Source organism: Aotus nancymaae, unplaced genomic scaffold (assembly GCF_030222135.1).
Source record: "Aotus nancymaae isolate 86718 unplaced genomic scaffold, 86718_ANA_hifiasm-v0.15.2.pri h1tg000079l, whole genome shotgun sequence".
NCBI lineage: Eukaryota > Metazoa > Chordata > Mammalia > Primates > Aotidae > Aotus > Aotus nancymaae.
Window position 1 is genome coordinate 23,805,153 of NW_026988494.1, and position 22,591 is coordinate 23,827,743.

A 22,591-nucleotide genomic window follows, 5' to 3' on the forward strand; every position below is an offset into this window, starting at 1 on the left:
GTTTGCAGATGTGTGACATAGCATGGATATATATATATTTCTAACATTATTTTCTAGACAAGTTTGATATAAAATGCTATCAATAATTTGAGGAAAAACTAAAATGGGAGAAATAGAAAGCAACCAGAATTTAGTTATAAAGTTATAGAACTAGCCAAAAAGGTCAAATAGTGTCTTTTTTTTTTTTTGGCAATAGGTACATTTTAAAGGGAATATAAAGTTTGATATGGCAACACTAAAAGTTAGTGGGTACTTTGTATTTCACTATAGAAACTGTAAGCTAGCAGTCCTCAGGCTGATTCTGATGTGTTCAGCGTGTCATGTTTTCAAAATAAAAATATTTCACATAAAATTTTAGATACCCAGGTTTTCTTTAAAAACCAAGGTTCTGGTACGCTACATCTGTCCATGTTCCCACATGGCAGTGATGTGCTGAAGTTGGCAGGCGTGTAACCTCAAGATTGCCAACTGCCTACCATTCCTCAAGTACTAACATCAGATCAACTTCAGTCACTTGGAGGCCTGTTTGCTTCCAAATGTGCAACCAGTGTTTTATAGGGGCTTTTGTCTACATTCCCCTCTATGAACCTTCACAAAAATCTTGTGATGTAGATAGGGACAAGAGTGCTTTTAACACTCATTTTTCTAATATGACTCAGAAAAATTTTCCCCAAGTTAGTTTCCCCAAGTTAGCAAGTTGTAGAGTCAAGACTCGAGTCCAGATTTATGATTGCAAAGCACGATTTCCCCTCTTGACTACTCTAGTTCTCACATAATGTGGAGAATATCCATAACTTGGAGCCAAGTTACACTCACAATTCAATGCTTAAAAAGAAGACACAACAAAATCCTTTCAAGTCACTTGTGATAGAATCTAAAGCAATTTAGAATATAAAGTTGAAGTGTATGGCTTAGATATTTATCCATATGTACAAAGACTACCTACCTGAAGGACTACCTGTGCTAAATCTATTTCTACACCTATATACACTTATATACATGTGAAAACATTTAGTTTAAAAAATAGAAAAAAAATTATGGAAACATACCGAGTGAAACAAAATTAAAATCTTAAACTTACAAAAATGTGAGTAGTTAGATAATTATATTGGAAGTCTTCATAAACTCACCCAGTAAGTTAATGCCATCATTTACAATGAGCTGTCCATGACGCAAGTAGTTCAAAATGGGTTCAAAGTACTCAGGACTTCGGTCAATTAAGAAAGCTCCTCTATGATCCTGCTTATTTCCCCAGACACCTGTGTTACCATATAATAAAGAAAGTCCCCCATAAACAAAAAATTAAGTCAGAAATGTATGAGGAAAAATTTGCTTAATATATCAGTAAGTTTTTACTCTTAAAACTGAGATTATTAGGTTAGAAGTTATAAAGTCAGTACAGATACAAAACAGGTAACACAGAATGTGAAAACAATGTGTTATACTCACCTTTGTCCTTAAACATGTGGGCCAGCATACTGTCAGGTTCTTTATTCACTAAAGTGCTCCTAAGAATTCAGGGAAAAAAATTGATTTCTCCATTTGTCTTTATAAACAAACATATTTAAGTCAAGAGTATACTCGATCCCAGCTGCTCTCTCAAAAAGATGCATGCTACAACCTGGTAGGAGTAACGCTGGGGAACAAAAACGTGCAGTAAGTTGCCATTTATCAGATCCCTTCTAATCGGGTACTTCCTTTGATTTAACTACTTGTCTATCTTGTTAGCAAGCTACTACATAATAATATTCTTGATCTTCCAAACTTATATTTTTCTGCCCTTTAACAAAAGCAGTTGTAGTCTCTACAAATTTCAGTAGTGTTAATTTTTACTTGTAATGTGTGTTTATTATTCAACATCTGAAAAGCATGTTTTAAAACACTGAAGTGATGCCTTTTATGCCTTCTCTGGAATGAACCATTTTTTTACTTTTTTCTTCAAAAAAAGTTATAAAAAATGGCTTCAGATCACATAGTATATTTAAGCTGCATCTGAATATATTTTAAGGAAATCAGCAAATTGAAGAACAAAGGTACACAGTGTTCCTTTTGCATTCTCTTTCTCTCTAACACACATACACACAGACCTACCGTGTAGTTGTAAAGTACCGCCCTCCAACATTTAATGTTAGCCAATCTGTGTGGAATCCTGACAATCCTTCAGGCTGCTTAGAATCTGTCTGAGGATCTAGAGATGACATGTAGAAAATAATAAAAATATTAAGATTGAGGATTCTGGGAAGATGGCAATGGCATAATTTTTTAAACTGAATACACACATAATAAAAGCATACCAGAGCTACTAGGACAGCAATACCCAAACCCATAGACTGCATCTAAAACAACACTAGGTGATAAGGTAGTCCCACCAATACCAACAGCTATAAGAGCAGCATGCTTTCAGCGCCTGTGAAAGAAAAAGCAGAGAGAAGCAACAGGGTATATGATGAACCCACAAATGTCAAAGCCATCCATGGATACTGACTTCATTGCTTAGTAAGTCTAGCAGAGAACAACAGATTGAGATCACCCCAAAAATGGGTGATGCAAGTAGTTTGCAGTAAGATCTGATAGGGCTAAAAATAAACTCTCAAAACCACATGGCCGAAACTCCCTTCTAAGGACAGAGCTCCATACCAGTAAGATGCTGGGAAAATAATCCAAGTCGAATGCAACAAAGACAACAGAGACCAAAAAAAAAAAAAAAGAAAGGGTCGAGACGAAATAAGAGGTCTAATAGACCAGAATATATCAGAAAATGAGTTCTATATTTTTGAACACTTCCCAAAAACAACGGAAAAGGGAACTCTAAAGCCATGAAATTAGAAAAACTGTCCTAAGTCAGCCCTCTTTTCAAGTTAAGAAAAACTAATGTCACATAAAAATAAGCAATACAAAGGGATTGATCAAATGTCATACAAAGGTGTTAAAATAATGTCCTTATAGATAATGAAAACATTCCAGAAATACCCACAAAATAGATCAAAATTATAATCTAATATTCCAAAACATGCTAAAAGAAGTTTATACAAGGTATAAAATAACAATATAAACCAGAATTTAAAAATTCAGAAATGAATAGCAAGAACTCAGGAGAGAATTAGAAATAAATGAAAAACCATTTTAAAAATAAAGATTAAAGCAAAAGAAATACAAGAGTTATTAAACATAATAGACAATGACTTAAGGGAAAGAAAAGGTAACAAAGAGAATAGCTTGAAAAATTAAAAGGAAATGGCCAGACACGGCGGCTCATGACTGTAATCCTTTGGGAAGCTGAGGCAGGGGGATTACTTGAGCTCAGGAGTTCGAGACCAGCCTGGGCAACATGGCAAAACCTCATCTCTACAAAAAATGCAAAAAAAATAGCCAGGCATGGTGGCACACATCTGTAGTCCCAGCTGCTTGTGGGGCGTGAGGCAGGAGAATCACTTGAGCCCAGGAGTTTGAAGCTATAGTGAGCCAAGATCATGTCACTGCACTATAGCCTGGGTGATGAAGTGAGGCCCTCTCTCAAAAAAAAAATAAAAAATAAAAAGGAAAAAGTTTCCAACGTAAAAAACAAGTGTAAAAGATCCACCATACATACAATAAAGTGCTGAAATAAGGAAATCAAATCAAAGTGAACAACAACAAAAAAAGTAAACTTCAAGAAAACTTTACTGAAATTTAAAAATATATACACTTGAAACTATATATTGAAAGGATCCATCACATACTAAGAAAATCAATGCAGAACAACTCAGAACACCAAGAAATATTCTACTAAAATTACTGTACTTTAAAGAAAGAGAAATATCCTTTGGGTGATCTGTGGAAAATAATCACATAAAAAAGATCAGATTTTTTGAGACCAAAACTTCAAGGCAGAATAAAATGCAGCAACAAATTTAAGATATTCAAAGGAAAATAATGTGAACCAAGGATTTTTCAACAGCTTTGCTGAGGTATAATTAACATAAACTATACATACTAAAGTTTATAATTTGATAAGCTTTGACATATACGTTATATCAAAATTATATAAAGATGGTGGATGGCAATGGTATCTTGCCATTGGAAGATGTCAGAGAATATTATTCTCATAGTTTCTTGGAGAGAAATCTACTAGAAAACAAGTTTCAGATAACCCCCGGCAACATAACAAAAAGATTGGAGGTAAGTGTATACTTGAAGTAAAATTAAATGAGGGTATTAAGGGAGATAGTATAATATACAATGGCTATATGTTCTGACAATGCAGAAACAATACACTTATTTTTTAAGTAAAGGGAGAAAGGATTTAGCATATGGAAAACATTTAACATTTTAGTAATCATATTGGTACTGAAAGTATTAGGTTTGTTACTGTGACACTTTTAGGTGTGTTCTGTGAGGGGCAAAGTAAATGAGTATGTGACTTTATAAGTCAATTAGTACCTGTGTCCCTGAAAGTCAGGATTATTGATAAGGAAGAAAGGAGACACAGATGTAAGATAGAAGAGGATAAGTAAACCCTTATAATCCTAAATATAAACTTTAAGTATTAGTATCCATATTCTGTTATATATGGCATATAAACTTTATAACCTATAATATATATTATATATAAATTTTATCTCTACCTACATATTTTCAATTCTGTCCACCAAAGGCATAGAGACAATGATGGACCCAATAGCAAAGAGCCTCCCCGGATTTGCCTTAGAATGACACTTCCCACTAAAAGAAATCAAGGATTGTTGGAAAAATGTTGATCCAGGTCTGGGACAGGAAAAGGTTAAGATGAACACCTTTTATTCCAGATAATAAGCAAGCTATAAAATCTAACAGGGTTGCCTTAAAAAGACCTGAAGAGATTTCCGGTGGCCAAAAGTTAAAACAATCTGAACATCAATAAATGCAGAGGATGAAAACATAACAAATATTTTAAAATCCATGAGTTAATAACAATAAACTAAAATAAATCTTAATTGATCACTTTTTATTGTGTTTGTATGCAGTGGACCAATTAAGAGACCACTGCCTGCCAATCACTGTTAGGCCAATGGATAAAAGAAGATGAGAAGTTCTTGCTCACAGTTTTAAGGTAGAGACAGACAGACAAGAGTATGCACTTACTTCTAAGTTGGCAACTGCCTGTGCAACAATCCTGAAAACTACTTCCACTCACCAAATGCAATTAGGATGATGCTTTAAAAATACTTAAATATTCAGTGTTGACTGTATGGAGTGAAATAAATCAAATACTTTATCTTACTTTAGGCCTTTTATTTTAAGATATAAAACTATAAGCTTTCTTCCAAATCAAGAGATAGAGTATGTGCACACCTGTGTGTATATGGTTGATATCAAGTCATTTTTTGACTGATTTGATCACTGGGAAATATTGTTAAACACTACTTATGCAAGCAGTATTTACTCACAAATACGTGATACAACACTTAGAGAAATTTTGACATTTACTAGCAGAGAAAAAATTTTGAAACAAAATAATTGTTTCTAAAATCAAAACTACCTTAACATGTTAAAGTTAATGAATATATACACCTCAAAAGCATTTTAAAACCATGCAAAAGACGAGACATCTACTAAAATATGATCATATCGGAAAAAATTTACTTTAACATATACATATATATCCAGTGCAGAATCAAAGAGTGAGAAGATCTGAATCCAGCCATCAGATCATTTTTAATGTTTAAGCTTAAGGGCCTCATTTAAAATAACTGCCATTCCATCCTTTTTTTTATTATTATTTTGGCAGATAAAATTGGCTTTAAGGAAGTCACTTACCAATAAATGGCTCTCCTTCACACACAAACAAAACATCATCATCCCTGGGGAAATCAAAATTTAAAAAGCCACCATCAAAATCTAAAAATCACATTAATTATCTGTTGTTTATAGAAACTGTTCCTTAGAATTATATAAAGATAGGTTTTGCTATCAATCTAGACTGCAAAGAAGCTAAGTTTCCAATGCTTTGTTTAACCCTCTGAACTTAACTGTCTTTGAATTTAAATTCAAAAATAAGATCTTGCACATGAAAGTACTTTTGAAATGGGGGAAAAAAATCCCACTACACAAATTATGGGAATTCGGCTTTCTTATCAATTGAGAATGAATAATTATGCTCAAAGGATAGATTAAAGCCACAGCCAACTCTTTTTTCTTTAAATTTTTTACCCCTAAATCATTAGCTGTTGTGTGCTTTGGAGATGAAATAAAGTGTCATATTAAATCTAGGAAAAATATAACTGGAAGTAACTCTGCTATCAGTGTTTACCCACCACACATCTACCACACACACAAATGTAAATGGTTCCACATAACCCACAGTTCTGGACAATCAGTATACATCCTCTTCCCCAAGCAATTACACCAGATACTATATTGTGAACCAAAAACAAATAAACAGATATTTTATAGCTAAGAAGGCTTCACTTATGACCTTCCATTGTAGAAATTTTTATTTCCTATAAGACTCATAGGACACGCTGAATTTTTCTAAGAGGCAGAGTTTGTGTTTCTTAAGGATAAAGTTAGATTGATGCAGACCATCATTCAACAATGTGACTCAGCTTTCCTTATAAACTGAAAGAAGCTGGGAGATATATATTGAAAAACTAATTATCCTAATTTATTTGGATTTAAAATGTAGTGTGTAATATTTCCTACTTGTTCACCATGCCAGTTAACTTTTTCAGTTTGGTATAAAAATCTGTTTTCTTTTCATTAACAAAACCGAACTAGCTGTATGACCTAGGTAAGTCTCTCAATTTCACAAGTAATTAGTTTCCTCATCTGTAAAATGAGGAGTCTAGAACTGACTAACTTCAAAAGCAGTATTATTATACTGAAAGGTCATTTTGATCTGGATTTATATGGAGATAAACTTAGTATATTACTGCTGTAAGTTAGAGCATCATTATCTTCACATCATCAATTAAAAAAACTCATGTTTTGAAAATTAAATGGTACAAGTCAGACAAAGCAATTATAACATAACTGGTATAGTCAATACTTAATTTGTGTTCATTCTACCATCTTCTTTGTTAAGCATCTTTCTGCTCCAAAATTCTCTGACCTTGTGAAGATGAAGTAAGGTAAACTACACACTTTTTTTTTAAGAGATAAATCTGCCTGGGAAATTTAAAGAACAAACAAATAAGCCTAAATTATGGTGGATCACTGGTGCTATCTCTACTTAGAATCCTATCATATTTATAAAGTTTGCACAAAATCCGGCCTCTGTAATGTTTATAAAATGCAAAGCATTCTTAAGAAATGATTAATAAGCAGGTGCCTATAAAAGTGAAGAGATGAATTAGATTTTTAATGTTAAAAACTGCATGTCTTATTAGATCCTTCTCTAGTACCATAGAGAAGAAATTTCCTCATAGCCATATATGAACTATGCAGAAACACTATCAGTATACTGAAATGTACTAAGCGTTTTCTATCTGATCAATACACCTTAAGCCCAAATGATTTAAATTCCAAACAGCAACTTCTAGGTCATCACTAGCCAAAATCCTGTATTCTTAACAGTGATTAAATTACTACTTAAGGGAAACAGCATAGCACCAAGAACTTGAGGTATACTGTTGACAGCTTATTAAAAGGTGAAGGTTACCTGATCAAAGCAATATCATCAATCAGTCCACCTTTCCCATTATACACACTGGTGGCTTTTATGCCGAGTTTACTGCTGGCCACAGAAAGCAAATCAGATAAAGTTCCATATACAGCAACCACCTGTAAACACACCAGATGAATATGAACAACTTATTTAATAAATTTTATCCCCAACAAGTTACAAACCATCACATTAGAACAGGACTAGAAAAAATCAGGTTATCATATAAAAGGAGACTTCAAGAGGTTCTTAACAGTGCCCCCTTTTCTTCTATGACTCATTTATTCGCTTGATGCCTAACACTGCAGACTTCTAAACTAGACATAAGAAATCATCTCTGACCAAAAACAATCTACAATCCTAAGGTGAGTTAAATAGTGCTCCAGTTCTGAAGTAAAATAACCTATACTTCAATCTAGAGTCTGACACTTTCTAGCTGTCAACTTGAGTCAATCTATTTATGCTTCTGTTGCTTCAACTAGAAATGAAGAAAACAGTAGCACCTACCTCAGAAGGTTATTATGAGATGAGTTCATACCTAAGAGCTTAGCAAAGTGCCTGAGACCTAGTAAGTCCCTATTCTGTTGCCCTTTTATTATTTATTTAATAAATAAATTCATCCTTATAATAGTGCTCTGGTGCTGTTCATCCTTAGAATAAGAGTGTTCTGGTGCTGTTTATCATACCATTAACTACATCAACTATCACAGAAAAGGTAACTTCCCACCTCATTTATGTAATTCTTCACTAAGCCAGATTTTAGCATCTAACATTACAAACAGAACACACACCTGGGTGACAGTGAATTGATCTGTCCTGCTTTGAATCAAGTAGTCTGATATATGCACAAGACACACGCAACTGTTTAAGCAGGGAGCTGAGAATCTCTACACATAAATGAATTTTGTGCCCTGGTCCTAAATGTAACTATGGGTTCCCAGTGGCTGAGTTGTACAGTTGCATCATTATCAGTTATGACCTCTGAAAGTTAGGAATAAAAAGTAGGTGAGGGTTGGACACAGTAGCTCATGCCTGTAATCCCAGCACTTTGTGAGGCTGAGACAGGCAGACCACTTAAGGCCAGGAGTTTGAGACCAGCCAGGCCAACAAGGAGAAACCCCATCTTTACTAAAATACAAAAATCAGCCAGGTGTGGTGGCGCATGACTAGATACTCCAGAGGCTGAGGCACGAGAATAGCTTGAACCAGGGAGGCAGAGCTTGCAGTGAGCCAAGGTTGCACCACTGCACTCCAGCCTGTGTGACATAGTGAGGCTTTGTCTCAAAAAAGCTACAAACACACACAAAAAAGGAAAAAAGCACAGGTGAAGAGCTAAACATGAAGCACAATCAGTGAGCTCATGGATGTCCCTAGATTATTATGTCAAGATGCCGTATGAAGTGAGCACTAAGGCTGGTCCTCTGTCCACTAGTGACTGGAATACAGTAGACAGTTTCTACAGTAGACAGTTAAATAAATAAAGTGAACAGAGGACATGGAAAAAGCTGCTCAGTAACATAGGAGTGTACAGTTTTTCAAAAGCAGAGTACTCAGATTCCAACTTTTTTCTCTCGGATCAGAAGGATGAAAGCCAGAAGAGTGCTGGGGCATTTTGCAAAGCATTGAAGGCAAGAAAAATTTAAGCAGAACTAAGTTCATTATAAAAAATAAAGTACAACCCAAGTGTCTATAAGCAGGTAATTGTGTAAATAAAATATGGTATATATATATATATACAATTGAATATTACTCAGCAATAAGAAACAATGAGGCCAGGTACAGTGGCTCATGCCTGTAATCCCAGCACTTTGAGAGGCTGAGGCAGGTGGATCACTTAAGCCCAGGAGTTTGAGATCTGCCTGGCCAACATGGTGAAACACAGTCTCTACCAAAAAATACAAAAAGTAGCTAAGCATGGTGGCATGTGCCTGTAGTCCCAGCTGCTTGGGAGGCTGAGACAGGAGGATCATCTGAGCCTGCCAAGTCAAGGCTGCTGTGAGCCAAGATCAGGAAACTGCACTTCAGCCTGGATATGACGGGATGGAAAAGAAAAAAGGAAAGGAAAAAGAAAAGAAAGGACAAAGGAAAGGAAAGAAAAAACAAAGGAAAGCAAGAAAAGAAAGAAAGCAGAGGGAGAGGGAGAAGAGAAGAGACATGAATTCTGACACATGCTGTAATGTGGATGGACCTTTCTGACAGTATTCTAAATGAAGTAAGCCAGTCACATAAATGGACAAATATTCTATGATACCACTCACATGGAAGTACCCAAAACAGGCAAATTCATAGAGACAGATAGCAGAATAAAGGCTACCAAGGCACAGATGGGAATGGAGAGTTACTTCTTAGTGGGTACAGTTTCTGTTTGAGATGATGACCAAGTACTAAAAATAAACAGTATGGTGATGGTTACATACACTGTGTATGTAAAAGATGTCAATGAATTATACATTTTAAAAATGGTTAAAATCATAAATTTTGTTGTATTTTTTACCACAATAAAAAAATAATGCAAAGCACCTGGGACAGTGTCTTACAGCAGGTTTGCCATAAATAATTAAAGCCTGAGTAAAATATGTCCCATATTTCTTAGTACTGTTCACCTCTGCATCACAGTTAGGAATTCTGTAACTGCGCTGTACACATTCCTGGGAGAAAGGGAAGAGAAATACAGTACCTAAAGCATTGCACACAGCAAAGCTAGGGTTCTGTTAAGACAAGGAGCGAAGAGAGTAAAGACAGAGAAGAGAGCAGCAAACATGCAAAGGAGCGAGAGACTGACCAAAGCAGATACACAACAACTACTACAGTCAGGAAGGTGCCATGAGAGGAGGGTAAGAAGCACCTCTCTTCCAATTCAATGTTCTTGGCATAGCTGCCATTATACAAAGAATTTTCTAAATCTTTCTTTTGCCTCTTATACCTCAATGTGGCTTTCTTTTGCCTGATATCCCCTCCTTGCCCTAACATCAAGTTTCTCTCTCAGCATCTCTTTCACTGCTCTGTTGGCCATGCCGTAAAATAGAAGCAAGTTGAATGCATCTGTCTATACTTCTATACTTAATGTAAATATTAGAGCTTACGATCTTATATGACTTATTCAAAATACACTAACTTGAATTGCCATCTACTTCCATATGATTGACTTGGCTTTTCTGTGGATCAGCTGTGTCCCTGTGAAAATAAAGGCCACCTTCCATGTTTTAAAGCTGTGCTGTCCAATGTGGAAGCCAATAGCTGTATGAGTTTATTTGAATTTTAATTTATTAAAATTAAAAGTTTAAATGCAGTTCAGTCACAGTAGCCACAATTCAAGTGCTCAACTGCCACATTAGCTAGAGGTTACCATATTAAATAGCACAAATTTCCATTATTTCAGTCGTTCTATTAGACAGTACTATTCTAAAAAGTAGGAAAAAATGAAGGAAAAAACCCCCCGTTTTAATTCTGTTAGGCTTTTCCATGATATAGGAACTCAAAGTAACAAACTGATAAAACACAACTCAAGACCTGTTTTCTGTTTTATTTAGAGGGTTGGGATGTTGCCATCTTCCCTTTCTTCCCCATTGAAGTCAAATTTGACCACACAATAGAAAAAAAAAACCATAAATACTGTTTGGAAAGAACTATTCTCAAGGCAATCAAGGTACAATAGGTATTTCTTTGTAGGCTGTAAACTACTAAGGAGCACAGTCTAGGTACAAATTGAATTCAACTTTTATTTTATTGGCACTTAAATCAATCCTAATAAAGTATCAAAAACAATTTACCACATCACTAAATATTTTCTAATCTGGCTTTCTGCCTAGATCCTAAGGTTCAATAAAATTTTTTTTTTTTTGAGACAGAGTTTCTCTCTTGTTACCCAGGCTGGAGTGCAATGGCGCGATCTCAGCTCACCGCAACCTCCGCCTCCTGGGTTCAGGCAATTCTCCTGCCTCAGCCTCCTGAGTAGCTGGGATTACAGCCACACGCCACCATGCTCAGCTAATTTTTTGTATTTTTAGTAGAGACGGGGTTTCACCATGTTGACCAGGATGGTCTCAATCTCTTGACCTCGTGATCCACCTGCCTCGGCCTCCCAAAGTGCTGGGATTACAGGCGTGAGCCACCGCACCCGGCAATAAAAAAATTTTTATTTGCAAAAAGTTTTTATGTATTCTGTGAATAGAGGTGACCAATTATCCCTTGGTAAAGCTGATGAGCAGCACTGAAGAGGTACATCCCTGAGTTTTTCTACTAATAACTGCCATAGGTTCAAATGAAAGGATCCACCTACCTAAATGGTACATTACCTGGCTTATAATAGGCCTTTGATAAATATTTCTTGAATGTTGAGTGTCGAACTAGGACACACCTTTTTTGTATGACAATCTGTCATATTCATTTAAGTCTCTTACACTGTCATTAGGGTAAAAAACTACAGGTATAAATGTAATTCTAAAGTGATACTAAGGCCAGGCGTGGTGGCTCACGCCTATAATCCTGGCACTTTGGGAGGCCAAGGTGGGCAGATCACTTGAGGCCAGGAGTTCCAGACCAGCCTGACCAACATGGTGAAACCGTGTCTCTACTAACAATACAAAAATTAGCCACGTGTGGTGGCGCACGCCTGTAATCCCAGCTACTCGCAACACTGAGGCAGGAGAGTTGCTTGAACCCAGGGGGCGGAGGTTGTAGTAGGCCAAGATCGTGCCACTGCACTCTAGCCTGGGCGACAGAGTGAGAGTCCATCTCAAAAAAAAAAAAAAAAAGTGATATTCATAAAACTATTGAAAGTGGCTGTCTTTGGATAATGAAATTATGGTTAACTAATCATGAGTTTTTTGTTTTATTCTGTTTTCCAAATTTGTTTACAACAAACCTATATTAACTTTGCTATAAGGCGGGAAGTTTTAATTTATTTTAAGGTCTCTATAGCTCCAGATAAAATTATTTTAGTAGTTTGCAATCTAGCAGTTGGCAATTTCCTTTAAGTGAAATAACCAAAGCATGGTCAGTTAGAGAAAACATAATTTAAATTAATACAAAGAATCTTATAGTTCTACAAATTTGAAAATTTCCCTTAAGTTGGGTCAATAAACTTGTTTTCACTTGGAGGGCTATTCTTGACATTTGTTTTCCAACTAATCATTCAAGCACACTAACAATACCAAACAAATAAAAAGGAGTTATGTTGCAATACTAATATTCAAATAGTTAAAATCTCTGTATTTTAAACTAATTAGAAACCAGATTTAAAAATACACATATCAACATAAATTTGTCATACATATGGAAAAGATGATTAAGTTACTGAAAAAGTTTCAAACAGACTGGCACATGCACTCTTCTTTATATAACAACTCTGTTGAGAAAGAGGAACAATGAAAATCTTGTATATCATGGACTTAAGCTCCAGTTAGTATACTAAGTTTCTTTTTGTCCTCCTACTGAGCCAAAGAAATCATAAAATGATAGTGCTTACAAAGGTCATTTGCTTTTTATGTGTTACTTCCGCCATGTGGACCTGATGTTTCCAAGTCACTGTGATTATCTACTTTAATAACTTAGGCACTAAGAATGGAAGCATTTTACAGAGTAAATTGAGAAGCATGTCTATTAATGATGACTGTATTATACTACTGTTTAGAGTCAATTCTTTTTAAACTTCAGATCCCATGACAAGTGAAAGCTATCTTTGAGTTGGGAAAGGAAATGGTACACCATGCCTAGTAGAATTGGCTAGATTTAATTTGCCTTTAAGCAACATTTTCAAATTGTAGCCTATATTATTAAAATATATTACATTTAAATTTGAAAATTAAAACTTGCACGTGTGTAAAATATTTTTTCTTCTATCCCCACAAGATTTATTACATAATACACGATACTTGTTGAATTTATGCAGGCTGATTTACCCAACGAAAGCACTAATCATAATTAATATCTAAATGTAGAACTCAATTTTCTCTACGTATACTTTTAGTCAAATACATTTTAAATATTTACATGATCTTATTCTTTAAAAGATGACATAATTAACTCTAAGGTAAAAAATGAAAATATTTAAAATGAAAAATTCTGATAATACCAAGTGTTGGAGTGGATGTGTACCAGTGGGGAAGGTTTATGCAATGCTGATGCAAATATAAATTACTGCAATGACTTTGAAAAACAATCTGATGTTATTTTGCAAAATTGAATATTTACGTATTTTAACACCCAATAATTACAACTATGTGTCTATACCTCGGAGTGGTGGTTCTCAAATGTGTGATCCCGTTAACTGCAGCATGTGAATCAACCTGGTGCAAATTAAAAATGCACATTCCTACCCCACCCTAGACCTACTGAATATTAACCTTTGGGGATGGAGTCCAGCAGTTTTCTCAAGTCCTCCTAGTGACTCTGCTGCATGCTAAAGTTTGAGAACTACTTCCCTAGAAAAATGCTTGCTGCTGTGCACCAGGATACATATACAGAAATATTCATGACAGCATTGTTAATTTAACAACAAAATATAAAGAAAATAAACAGCCTAATGTTTGTCATTAGGGTAAAAAAATACATGGTATAAATGTGTATGTAGTAGACCTACCGTCTACTGACAGGAATATCATGGTAGTATTTGTATAGCATGTACTTTAATAAAGCAGTAAAAATGAATAAATTATCACTATGTCAGAGATTATGGTTGGAACAGAATTATACTGAATGAAAAAAGCAAGTTCTGGCCTAGCATGGTAGCTCATGCCTACAGTCTCAGCACCTTGGGAGACTGAGGAAGAAGAACTGCTTGAGCCTAGGAGTTTGAGACCAGCCTTGGCAATATAGGAAGACACTATCTCCACAAAAAACTATATACAGTATCATACCAATTTGAAATACGGTATTTGCCAAAGCTGATTTTTTAAAAATGTAATTTAGTGGCCAGGCACAGTCGCTCACACCTATAATCCCAGCACTTTGGGAGGCCAAGGTGGGCGGATCACAAGGTGAGGAGTTCATGTGCAGCCTGACCAACATAGTGAAACCCCATCTCTACTAAAAAAACAAAAATTAGTCGGGTGTGGTGGCACATGCCTGTAATCCCAGATACTCAGGAGGCTGAGGCAGGAGAATCACTTGAACAGGAGGCAGAGGTTACAGTGTGCCAAGACAGCGCCACTGCACTCCAGCCTGGGCAACAGAAAGAGACTCCGTCTCCCAAAAAAAAAAAAAAAAATCTAATTTAGTTATGCATATATATGTAACAAAACTACTGATTTAAAAACACACACACAGCAAAGAGAAAAACAAAACTCCTGACAATGGCTGCCTTTATGGAAGAGGCAGAATGAACACATTATGTTATTGATAACATGATGCTTCTTGAGCTGTCTGGCAGATTTACAAATATTTGTTATATTATGTTCCTTTTAATGTTTATGTATATTCTTTACTGTAGTCTTTTCTATGTATAAAATATATTAGGAAATGTTGAAGCTTAAAAACTGGGCCTTCACTAGGTTCTTATTAATGTTTAGACTTTAGAGGCAGGGTTTACATAAATTTTCACCTTTCTCCAACTCTAACAACGTAATGGATTTAAACCTGGATACTTACTATCAGCAACGTATTTCTTTTTTGTTCTTTGTTGTTGTTGTTGTTGTTTTAGACATGGGACCTCACTATGTTGCCCAGGCTGGTCTTGAACTCCTGAACTCAAGCAACCCTCCTGCCTCAGCCTCTCAAAGTGCTGGGACTACAGGCATGAGCCACTGTGCCTGCCCCCAACAACATGTTTCTGACCTAATACCAAAATGTGAAGAAAAGTTATTTCTTGGACCAAGAATGCAAACATGGTATAGAATGAAGATATTTCGCCACTATGTTTGCCATGCTTGGCATGATGCCACATACTCAGATGGCATTTACTAAGTGTTCATGAATGAATGAATGATGAATGAATGAATCAGTATACAAAAGGCATATGACTTGCACAGCTAATCATTCAATATTCTCAAGTAAAAAAAAATTCTGTATTCAAGATGTATAGAAACTTTGCACTGACATGAAGCTGCTTAGAAGTCACACACTGCATTCAGAGGTGCGAGTCCCCATTTCAATTTCCTTAATGACAACTCTTTTAGGGACTATTAAAAAAAGAATAATGAAAATGTTGAGGCACATGAAAAAAGGGTGACAGGTACAACATAAACTCTTTTGGAATATTTTTTAAAAACAACAAAAAAAATCCTCAAAATTGAAGATTCCAGTGTTTAGAACTTTGGCCTTCAAAAGTTTCTAACCACGCACCCCATTGGTAACACACTTTTGGGCATGTGCTCAAACATATGTATATTTATATATTTACAAACTATATTCCACTGTCAGAAAGTACATGTTTTCTCAAATGATGAGGACTTTCAGTGATTCAGACTATGAATCAACCAGCAAGAATCTCCTAAATATTTTTCATTAAATTTGGTGAAATTCTGGCAAATACAGGATTGACTTTAAACATTAAAAGTGAAAAACAAAAAAATCAGAAGAGAAAAAAATCTGAAGCCATTTGTCTTCATGTTCTAGAGAATATTTCCAAATATCTTGCTAACTAGGGTGACTCATCCTGTCAATGGCTAATATTTCAAAGGATGACACACACTTAGGGAGAGGCTGATTATTAACAGCAATTAATAAACAGGACTTCAAATAGTCTTCTTTAAAACTCAGCACAGTTTGAACTTCTCAGTTCCAAAGAGATCCAATCTTTTTTTAGTCTCATGGTTTACTAGGATAAGTGGCAGCTCCTGACATTTCCTCATTGTTTACTTTTGCTTGCATAATTAATATTGTCTTCAAACTTCAGTTTCTTTGATGTAATCATTTAAGATCACTTACCACTTGGCATTTTGGTCAGGGTTAATTTAGTTAAAACTGGATATAAATCTTTTTTTTTTTTTGAGTCGGAGTTTCGCTCTTACTGCGCAGGTTGGAAGTGCAATGGCAGGATCTTGGCTCACCGCAACCTCCGCTTTCTGGGTTCAAGCGATTCTCTTGCCTCAGCCTCCCGAGTAGGTGGGATTACAGGTGTGCACCACCACACCCAGCTAATTTTGTATTTTTAGTAGAGACAGGGTTTCTCCATGTTGGTCAGGCTGGTCTCAAACTCCTGACCTCAGGTGATCCGCCTGCCTTGGCCTCCCAAAGTGCTGGGATTTCAGGCATAAGCCATCACATCTGGCCTAAAACTAGATATAAATTTTAATGTGGCAGTTGTAAGTTTCCATATCACAATGTCAATGACAACCAATCAGTGAAGAAGCCACTATTAACCTTTTCACACAGGAGACCTGAGGCCAGCTGACATGTTCAGCGACTGGAGGTACAAGTTTCTTTCTAGATCTAAAAAATCAAGTTTTCATTTTATTTTATATTTTCAAGTGTAAGATATAAACAAAAGGTATATTTCTTCCCAATCTCCAATAAATTGTCTTGGATACCATCTGTTCTCTGGAAACCACTGCTCAGAGAATGCATAGCCGTCTCTACAATATCAAATACATTCAGTAGTTCCATTTCTTCAACATACAGAAAATTTGTGGTGAGCATATAACATAGCACCCTGGGAGAATTCGGTGCCTCTCCATGCCCTTCCCCAGGCTTTGTAGCCCCATAGTCTAGTAACCCCACTAAACAAGCTATGAGAGGGAAACTTATTTGAAAAAACAGAAATTATTCTTATAACCAGGCAACAAAAGCAGAAACTAGGTAAAGGAGATAAAGTAAGTGGTATAGATATTCCAATTGGTGGATGTGAAATCAAATTCTATTCTATTTGAGTAGCACTTTTCCCCAGCATGTTCTTAATGAACATTCATGTCATGATCATGCCAATCCAATTAGTCACTTTATATATAAAAATGCAAGCTGTTACGTATTATGCAGCTCTTTTGTCAAATAAGAGTAATTATAAAATTTTTTCATCAACTGAAAGGAGTGAAAACACTGCCAAGGCTGCCTTAGAATACGTTGTCAGTTGAGTAGTGAAGATCACTACTTTGTTTCTTTTTAATCGAGTACTCTCCAGTTTGGAGTTTTATGATCGTTGTAACATAAACAAATTTATATTTAATTATTTGAGATGCATTTTACCCAATCTTCTGAAATTCTCTAGCAGAATATTTTTAAAGTAAATAAAATTTAGATCTAAGAATCTAATGTAGTAAGAAATTAATTAGCTTAAAAAAAAATTCTTGTGAACAACAATATGGAAAGACCAACCCAGTTAATTTTTGACAACCAAATTCAGTGGATTTGGGAGAGATTTAGAGCATAAATATTTATGACTGAGTCTAAATACCTGTCTTCCATGAATAACATAGCAGAGACATTGCATTAAAAAGGTCAATCGGAAGTTTGTTTTTGAGAAATATTACTAGTTTTGGATATACTAAATCTTTCTTAGATTCTTAGAGTAACAACATAAGTTTTAGATAGTAGTAGCTAACTACTGGTTTAGAAAAAGTCAATAGTGCTCATAAATGTAAACTTCGTAAAACATATTTTTGAGGAGGCATTCATAACTCAAGAACTCAAATTTATAACAATTCTGTTTTTACATGAGTATTAAATCTCTAAGACCAGAAGAACATAAAATTATAGTCAACAAACCACACTCTGATTCGAATTTTCAGAGCATGTTTACTCTACACTGAAGAATTATTGGAAAGCCATTTTTAATACCACTAGACAATTTCACTATTTAAAACTTTACAATGTTTTCCGAATGTGCAGGCAGCAGAGTATTTCGGCAACTAACAGCGAGGCCCCTTTACCTTTACCTTAGACTCGTAAAGGCTGAGTTACTTCTGGGTATCATTTAGCCACGCAATAAATGTCTGCCTAGAACAGTCAAAATTTCCCAAAGTAGCAGAACAACTTTGATGGGTGGGGCAAGAGGCTGGGAAGGAAGAGAATTCGTTTTGGCTGGCTCCAGCGCTGGAAGAACATTTAGCACCACACCCTCCGCAAAGGCCTAACACAGCAAAGGCGACTGTCAAATCGATCCCTTTTGGGTCTGCTGTCCCCGTCCTCTAAGGAATCAAAATAAGGCAAAATAATAAAACGTGTACAGAGAAGTTTGGCGGCGGCAGGGCTTGGGGGCTTGAGGCATCTCAGAGAGGAGGGCAAAAATCAACAAGAAAATGACCCCGTTTTTAAAATCCTGTCTTCGACCTCGGATGGGAGAAGATTTTGTTTATCCACGAGCAGTTTACTTCTGTCTCCCTGACCCATCTCCACAGGCTCTGGTGCTCGCCGCCACTTTCTGAGCAGATCATTACTCAGCACCGGAGCCGGCGAGTCTCCTGTGTCTGGAGAGGGGTCTCGGGGAGAGGCGGGAAGAGGCGCGACCGCCCGGGCGCCCAGGTGACCGCGGCCCTCCCCGCGCCCCCATCCCCGCGCCCCTTGCACCGCGCATCCGGGAGCTCCGGAGCCCCCGGCGCGACGCGCGCCGGCCCCCGGGCAGCTGAGGCGCTGAAGGGCGGGCTCGGGCACCAGGGTCCCGAGGGTCGGGAGGAGGCCGCGGGGATCCCGCGCTGTCCCCGGGCGACCCCAGCCCGCGCACGCCCACCTCCCAGCCCCTCTGCCCAACTTCACCGCTGCCCCGCCAGCCGGGTCCGCACCGGCCGCCCTCGCCCCGACCCCCAGCCCGCCGCATCCTCTCACGCCCCCGTTACCTTTCCGTTCTTGGGGCTGCCGTTCAGGAACAGGGTCACCCGCCTCATCGCGCTGCCCCCGCTGGGTCCTGAGTGAGCCGCCACCCTCCCACCTAGTCCTCCTCCCACCTTTTTCTCTTCCCGCCCTTCCCCTCCCTCCACCCACTCGGATTCGCCTCCCTTCGCCACCTTCCTGCCCTGGGGGACACACCACACACACGCACTCTGTCCCACACCCAGGGCTCGGCCGGTCCTCCTTCCCACCCCGCCCCTAGGCTCCTCAGCCTGCCTGGGGCCCTTCCCCCACCTCTCCGAGACTGACACTGAGCCGCACCAACCAACTCGCGTCACCAGCCAGGGCCCAGCCAACCAGCACCCAGCATCGGGAGGGCTCTGGCTAACCGAGCCGGGACAGAGGGAGGGAAGAGACACTGAAGGCTAGTAGATGGGAAGGGGCATCAGCCAATCAGAGCGACTTCTGGAGCCGGACGGCGGCTTTCAACGTTACTGAGCAGGCGCACACTCAAGTCTAGGTAGCGCTTATCTGCATGCGGAGGCGGGGTCTACGGTAAGGAGGTGGAGCTCTAAAAGGGACCCCCGTGACGGTCAGCCCCTCCTCCCACCCTAGCCCCGCCCACAAGCTAACCCAGCGAGGAAACGGCTGCAGTAGGGACGGACTGATTGGGTAAGAGCCAGCTCGTCGCCCTGTTAGGATTGGTCAAATGAGTCTTTTCGAAGTTTGCAGCATCCAATCGAAATGTGGGAGGCGGATTAAAGAGCCAAAAGAAGCGTTACTCCGCGAGACACTCCCGATAAGTAGTTCCCACGGTCACAGGTCAGTAGCCGGTGTCTGTGGTCAGAGGGTTGGCTGCAGCTTGCGGTGGCTCCTCTCAGAGCCCAGGAAGCCACTCCCGTGCCGAGGGAGATGCCTGGGAGTGCTTGGAGTGTACGCGGACAGGAGGAGGGGGCGGTGGCGGAGTGATTCGTAGATTAAGGCCGGGGCCGAGGGGCGGAGTTGGGGATTTGAATCGGGCGGCGGGCAGAGGCGGCGACTGCGCGGGTTGCGAGTCCGAGTGGGCTTCTAGGAACCCGGGTTCCAGGCTCGGAGAGCGGCTCCCGACTGCGGGTGCTTTGCCAGGAGAACCCTTCCAAACTGAGGAGCCGGGGTCTGGAAGGAGCGGCCAGCGTGACGCTCGCCTGCCGCGGGGCTGTGGGAGTAAGTCTAGCTGCCTGGCGGGCCTCCAGGTGCGGCGTGAGAGGTAGGACTGCAGCCTTGCTGCACGGGGCTGTTTCTCCGCGGCGTTTCTCGGGAGTTTGTTCGGTTTACCCTGCAGCACAGAGTTAGTGGTTCTCTCAGGAGCTGCTCTGGGTGACGAGGGGTGCATCCGGACCTGCTGAGCGACAATTTCCCGAAATGTACAGAGCTGCGTCTTGAGCGGAGTACCCTGATGATTCAGGTCTTCGCTATGGTTAAAAAGCCATGGCTTATCCCTTGGGGTCTGCTTTTAGTGTATCCTGAGCAGCAGTTTCCTCCATTTCTTTATATTTAATTTGGCTTTAAAAGTACGCGCTTAGAGTAGAAGGATGGTTACCAGAGACTAGGAAGGGTGGTGGGAATGGTTAACAGGTACAAAAACATAGAATGAATAACATCTAGTATTTGCTAGCACAACGGGGTGACGGTACGTGACAATTGTGCATTTAAAAATTAACTAAAAGTATAATTGGGTTGTTTGTAACACAAAGTATTACAAACAAAAAGTATGTTGAGTATTAAAAACACAAAGTATGTTTGAGATGATGGCTACCTCATTTACTTTCATGAGATTATTACGCATTGCGTACCTGTATCAAAATATTTTACGTACGCCGTAAATACCCACATAAACTGGAAAATGACACCTGTGACATGTGTTTCTATGCCAGTATGGACTGTATTACAATTCAGTCTTGAATGAGTTTCGTGATCGAATCACATTCATTTTGCTGGTGGGGTTATTTTTCATTTTTCTTCTTGTTTTTCTTCACCTCTTAGATGGATGCCAATTCAAAAGACAAGCCCCCTGAAACCGAGGAGTCTGCAGTGAATAATGCTGGTATGTGATGCTCTGCTGCCTCCTTGTGAAGTTGAAGGTTTAGATAGAGAGTTGTCCTCACCCCGACAATATGTTGTCTGTTTCAGGAAACACCTCTTTCATTTTGGGACCTGGGAAGATTGTGACTCCTCAGAAGCATGGCGAATTACCTCCTAATCCTTGCACACCAGATACTTTTAAATCGCCTTTGAACTTTTCCACAGTAACTGTAGAGCAATTGGGAATTACACCTGAAAGCTTTGTCATGAATTCTGCAGGTAACGGAAGTTGTCATTGTGTTGTAATGCTTTTGAAGTTATAACTTTAATATAACTCAGTTTTTTTTTTGTTTTGTTTTTTTTTTTTTTGCCTATGTGTACTGCTATATTATTTTAGGTATCTAAATTGCCTACTCTGCAAATTTGCTTCTTCAGGGAGACTTCTGTGCACATGCACGGCTCATTTAGCATAGCAGGGATCACAGAATTGCAAGGCACCCAGCATGATGACAGTGTTCCAAAGTCAGTCGTGCTTGATGCCAATACTAGAAAAAAATGTGTGTGTGAGTCACTTTTTGACCTGACACATGGGATACAAGAGGGTGTATGATATGAATAATAATAATGCATTTTATTTTCATGTATGGCAAAAATAACAATGTTTAAGAGCAATTAAGTAAATATAATATTGAAAGATTAGTGTATGCCTCCTTTAAAAATCACAAACAAGGCTGGGCGCAGTGGCTCACACCTGTAATTCCAGTACTTTGGGAGGCTGAGGCAGGTGGATCACCTGAGGTGGGGAGTTAGAGACCAGCCTGACAACATGGAAAGACCCCATCTCTCCTTAACAGAATTAGCCGGGTGTGGCACAGGCCTGTAATCCCAGCTACTCAAGAGGCCAAGGCTGGAGAATTGCTTGAACCTGGGAGGCGGAGGTTGGGGTGAGCCAAGATTGTGTCATTGCCCTCCAGCCTGGGCAACAAGAGAAAAAGTCCGTCACAAAAAAAAAAAAATCACAAACACAAGATTGACTCCTGCTAATCTCCTTCAAGGGGTAGAAATGAAGTTTACCTGTGAAGTTTGACTTAAATGGAAAAGAAGGAAATACTATGAATGGAATTGGATTAGAGAATAGCATTTAGAATTGGAGGATAATAGAAGACTTGAACATCACAGGGCACTAGACCAGGTAATACATGGATAAGACAA

General features: G+C 38.5%; 2 protein-coding genes across 6 annotated transcripts in view; one reads left to right on the forward strand and one right to left on the reverse strand.

The window, feature by feature from the left end:
- KCTD9 (potassium channel tetramerization domain containing 9) overlaps positions 1-19,561 on the reverse strand; it is a 30,698-nt gene extending 11,137 nt beyond the window's left edge. Inside the window, exons 1-6 of the mRNA XM_012435334.2 lie at positions 19,327-19,561; positions 7,619-7,740; positions 5,776-5,819; positions 2,092-2,188; positions 1,450-1,508; positions 1,131-1,259 (exon numbers count right to left, since the gene is read on the reverse strand). Coding sequence (XP_012290757.1) covers positions 1,131-1,259; positions 1,450-1,508; positions 2,092-2,188; positions 5,776-5,819; positions 7,619-7,740; positions 19,327-19,374 — 499 coding nt within the window. The 5' untranslated portion in view covers positions 19,375-19,561. The remainder of the gene's footprint in view (positions 1-1,130; positions 1,260-1,449; positions 1,509-2,091; positions 2,189-5,775; positions 5,820-7,618; positions 7,741-19,326) is intronic.
- Positions 19,562-20,072: 511 nt separating this feature from the next.
- CDCA2 (cell division cycle associated 2) overlaps positions 20,073-22,591 on the forward strand; it is a 52,729-nt gene continuing 50,210 nt past the window's right edge. For 3 of the 5 annotated variants that reach the window (XM_012435342.2, XM_012435345.2, XM_012435346.2), the window contains exons 1-3: positions 20,356-20,564; positions 21,341-21,401; positions 21,488-21,658. In XM_012435342.2, the coding sequence (XP_012290765.2) occupies positions 21,341-21,401; positions 21,488-21,658 (232 nt within the window). In that variant the 5' untranslated portion in view covers positions 20,356-20,564. Of the gene's footprint in view, positions 20,141-20,238; positions 20,252-20,355; positions 20,565-21,340; positions 21,402-21,487; positions 21,659-22,591 lie in introns of those variants that run through there. The other 2 variants (XM_012435343.2, XM_064368691.1) reach the window with 2 other exon arrangements.